Source organism: Aedes aegypti, chromosome 3 (assembly GCF_002204515.2).
Source record: "Aedes aegypti strain LVP_AGWG chromosome 3, AaegL5.0 Primary Assembly, whole genome shotgun sequence".
NCBI lineage: Eukaryota > Metazoa > Arthropoda > Insecta > Diptera > Culicidae > Aedes > Aedes aegypti.
In genome coordinates, this window is record NC_035109.1 from 105035072 (window position 1) to 105039256 (window position 4185).

At 39.3% G+C, this 4185-nt stretch overlaps 1 protein-coding gene across 2 annotated transcripts; it reads left to right on the forward strand.

Annotated features, from left to right (window-relative positions):
• Window positions 1–1168: 1168 nt before the first annotated feature.
• Window positions 1169–3546, forward strand: LOC5563569 (serine protease easter). Of its 2 annotated transcripts, XM_021851848.1 has the most exons (4): window positions 1169–1972; window positions 2035–2456; window positions 2514–2806; window positions 2868–3546. In XM_021851848.1, the coding sequence occupies exons 1-4, from the start codon at window positions 1754–1756 to the stop codon at window positions 3167–3169; spliced, it is 1236 nt and encodes a 411-aa protein (XP_021707540.1). In that variant the 5' UTR covers window positions 1169–1753; the 3' UTR covers window positions 3170–3546. The 2 variants fall into 2 exon arrangements, with proteins under 2 accessions (XP_021707540.1, XP_021707541.1); XM_021851849.1 differs by having other exon boundaries at window positions 1169–2456.
• The last annotated feature ends 639 nt before the right edge of the window (window positions 3547–4185 follow it).

Below are 4185 nucleotides of genomic sequence, written 5' to 3' on the forward strand. Positions count from 1 at the left end.
ATTGATATAAAAATAATTAGCTCTTCTGTGTCAGATCAAGAAACAGTCAGAGTTGGAAGGAGAATATCCTGAATGTGAGCAACTATTCACTTCTCTACTAGCGAAAATAGCTGCTAGTAGAGGGTTTGCTCATAGCGTTTGTCATCTCCTTTGGCAGTAACTAAAACGGTTTACGACTCATTCGTCCTTCTGCAGGATCGGTTTGCTTCGATCCCTCAAGTATCGTACTTGGTAAATTATTTCATAGTTCTAGCAATGAACATAATATGAAGTTTTGGTTTGTTCTTATCACAATGAAGAAACAGTGTACACCGATTCGTTCGGTTTACTGTTTCACACAAGCAACGCTTCAGAGTTCAGTACGCACGTTGCAATCTAAATTTTGGAAGAGAATGACATCCGTAGTTACCCTTTTTCTGTTTTGAATAAGAATGTTTATGAAAATATTAAAAGCCTTAATTCCAATAGTTATGAGTAATATTTTTGTCTTAGAAGAACAGCATTTGATCAAAAAAAAAGGAAACATCTTTTATGAAAATATAAGCAAATGTAATGCAAATAATCGTTATATTAGTATAACTACAAATAACTGCCGATGATTTAAAGAAGATATTAATTAAATTAAAATATATGCGAAATTATTGCCAACAGTAATGAAACCAGTAAAACTCGAAAGAATAGCCTATGTTTAAAAGAAGGAAACAAATCGAGTGGTCTCATTGAAAATAACTTTAAACTTCAGCACACCGTTGGTAACCCAAAGACGAACCAATCATCAGCTTAGAGTCTTGACGTGGTGTGTGGAGTTCGCAACTTTGCCCTGAATTAGCAAGTCGATCAACATCCCATCACAGTTATTGGGCCGCTCTTCTGAATACGTAGTAGCAAATATATTATTTTTTAGTTCGTGATTCGGCCAAACGGCATTTGGCCACACGACCCGTTCGGCCAGATGATATTCGGCCAAATAGCGTTCGGCCAAACGGCATTCGGCCAATCGGCGTTCGGCCAAATGGCCGGACACCATAAATTAGTGCCTTTCATTGAACCCACATGAATGTTTCATGGTAAACAACGGAGTTGAATATTCACTTGTTGTGTTATGGCACATATAAAATAGTAATTTTTGAACCACATATCTCCTCCTAGAAAGTTGGAAAATGTTCTATAAAAGCCCCTAGCTGAGCCTCTGCGGTAGTCCACTTCAACTGACATCTCGTCAGAAATGGAGCTTGTTCAAAACGGGCCAACCCAATATCTGCTCGGATCGATCTACACCTCTCGCATGACATGATTCTTTCAGAACCGGAGACGAGCCTCCACTCGGAAAGGAAACGTAAACGGACTCTTAAAAATATTTACAATGGATACTTATGTCTTGGCCTATAGATCTTGAAATAAGAAACCGCTGACTAATTCACACTGCGATCCAGTGTGCCTTTCTGCTCCAATCGGAATGGTTCCACTCGGTGCTGCAAAGCTGAATACGATTAAAGGATGTCATAACCTTTCTCTCAATTGAAAGCATAAAGCGAAATTTAGAAAGATTCGGGCTGGACGTGTTAACGACCGCGCATTTCTAGTACTGGTTATGCTAATGAGAGTCTCCAACCTGGGCTAAGCCCTCTTGAGCTATTCTTGGTCGAAATACTCTGCTTGATCTGGAACACAAATAATTTGAACAATTTGCAAAAATGTGTATCAGTTACAAACGGTCAGTTCCCAAGGTTAGTTGGATAATTCGAAACAAACGATGGGGCCGTGGATTTTGGCGGTCGTTTTCTTAACAGCAACGGTTGGGAGCGTAACGTTTAATGATCGGTGTATCGATTTGGACGGATTTGTTGGACGATGTGTGAAATTATCCAAATGTGAAACGTTGGCCGATATTTGGCGGAGTCCTATCAGGACAATTAAGCAAAGTGAACGTTTGGCAGATAGTTTGTGTGGAAAATACAGAAGGAATCCGTTGGTAAATTGGGATTTACTAGGATCGAAGTGAAAAGGTTTGATTTACCTTATTATTCGTTTAAGGTTTGTTGTGTTGACGATCGCACCAGTTCTATTGAAGGTAATGCGATACAGTTCGCGAAACCATCTAGTGTTACATCTGTTACGAACGGTCCAGAGTTGAGCACAACTCGCAGATCGTGGAGTGATAGAATCTCAACAACATCGACAACGAAAACGACAAGATCAACAACAACTTCAAGGACGACTAAGCCGATGATTACAGCTACCACGACATTCAGAAGTACAACTGCGGAGGCGATCGAGTCGTCAGATGAGATGGCATTTCAACGTACCACCTTGACAGAATTTCCGTGGTCCGCACTGATACAGTATCGGAAGTTACCTGGGATCTACGGATTTCACTGCGGTGGAACATTAATTAATGAACGGCATGTGGTGACGGCAGCCCACTGCATTAAGGCTATTCCTAAAAATTGGCAAATGTTAGACATTTCTCACAAGTTGCGCTTTTACAAGTAATTGATGATAAACTATTCCAGATCCCTAGTTCGGTTGGGAGAGTTCAACATCAAAAACTCAGGCGCTGACTGTGACGTGGATCAGTGCAGCAATCCACCGTTGGATGTCGATATAGATCAAATCATTGTGCATGAAAATTACGTGACACGTCTGTTGAGCCAGTATCATGACATAGCGTTGATCAGATTGCTCCAGGTTGTACGTTCAACAGACTACGTTCGACCAATCGAGCTGCCGTTTCCAGGAATTGAAGGTATGCTACTCAACTCTCTGACAACTGCTGTTTCCGCAGGTTGGGGTCGTACGAAAACAGGTAAATGAGGAAAACTTGACTCGAACGTAGTTCCTAACAATAATTGTACGCAATATCTTAGGATCAGCCAGTTCTCTGAAGATGAAAGTGCTACTCAACTTGCAACGACTTGATGACTGTACCGAGTCATACAAAACCGCTGGAATCAAAGTAAGAGATGGCCAGCTATGTGCAAGCGAATGGCGTGGAACTGGAGTGTGTAGCTGCGACTCCGGAGGGCCTCTGATGGTGCAACTGAGTGGACAGTATTATTTGATTGGCATCGTGAGTTTTGGGCCAACCAAATGTGGTTTGAAGAATGCTCCCGGGGTGTATACCAGTGTTCTAAGATATATCGATTGGATTTCGAAAAATATTTATTAGATGGGTGCGGGTGGTTTTCTCAAATAGTATTAAATAGATACTTTATTCTTAATACGTAAAACTATAGAACAATAGGTTAGTAAGTTAAGCAATAGTGCGTATATCTTCCTTCAATCACGTTGGGTAATTGAGATTCTAGCAAGTCAGATGTAGAATAATTTACAATCGGATTTGGTATTGTAGAACAGAACATGCTGATTGTTTATCTGTCGTCTGGCCATTTTGCGGCCATCAAGCACCGAATTCTATGATAAGGAGATTGTATATCTAGGTATTAATCAATTATCCGAAATGCCTTCGAGACCCATGCTCTCCAATCTATAACGATTACCAAAATAAATATCGAATCTGTTTGTCTTAACTCAACGACAGACCATTTGAATGTATAGAAGTTGTTCTTGAATGATTATAAAGTTCAATTCTGAGAGTTGTATGGAAGCGTAATCCAACGATAGAGTAAGTATAAACTGTTGGGAAAACCTCTCGTTTCAAATCGCATTGCATGTTTTCTTGTAAAAGGTTTATCATTGTTATGATTTTCAATTTCAGCTACGTTAGGGTGAACTCGTCTTTTAATTGAAAATTAATATACGTGCATTCTAGGCTATAAGCCGGAGCCAAGGTTCGATTCCTGAAAAATATCGCTTTATATGTGAATGCAAGCATGCAAAATAGTAATATCTAACTAAATGATATCCGAATTTAGCACTATAATATATAATGATACAGTACTTAATTCGGTATTCATTTATTTATTAATGGATTTCCGTACTACACCTGATGTTTCGGCCTTTTATATTGTGCCTTTTTCATGAATAGTCAATCTTTTCGTTTTTACTCGTATTAACCCCTCTACCGGCAGCTTCATTTTTTACCGCCAAAAAAATATTCAAATCGCGATAACTTTTTTGTTTCTCGATATTTTCACACCGTTTTTTCACAAGATCTCAAAAAAACTCTCTAGTTTAAGAATCCGTGTCAACATTAATCATTGGTGATCTAGTTTAGAAAATATT

What these genes read in the sequence shown, in the direction of transcription:
- LOC5563569 (XM_021851848.1), top strand. Translation starts at nt 1,754, where the DNA reads ATGGGGCCGTGGATTTTGGCGGTCGTTTTCTTAACAGCAACGGTTGGG. An exon ending in ATTCCTAAAAATTGGCAAAT is followed by an intron (nt 2,457 to 2,513) that starts GTTAGACATTTC and finishes AAACTATTCCAG; the next exon opens with ATCCCTAGTTCGGTTGGGAG. An exon ending in TTGGGGTCGTACGAAAACAG is followed by an intron (nt 2,807 to 2,867) that starts GTAAATGAGGAA and finishes GCAATATCTTAG; the next exon opens with GATCAGCCAGTTCTCTGAAG.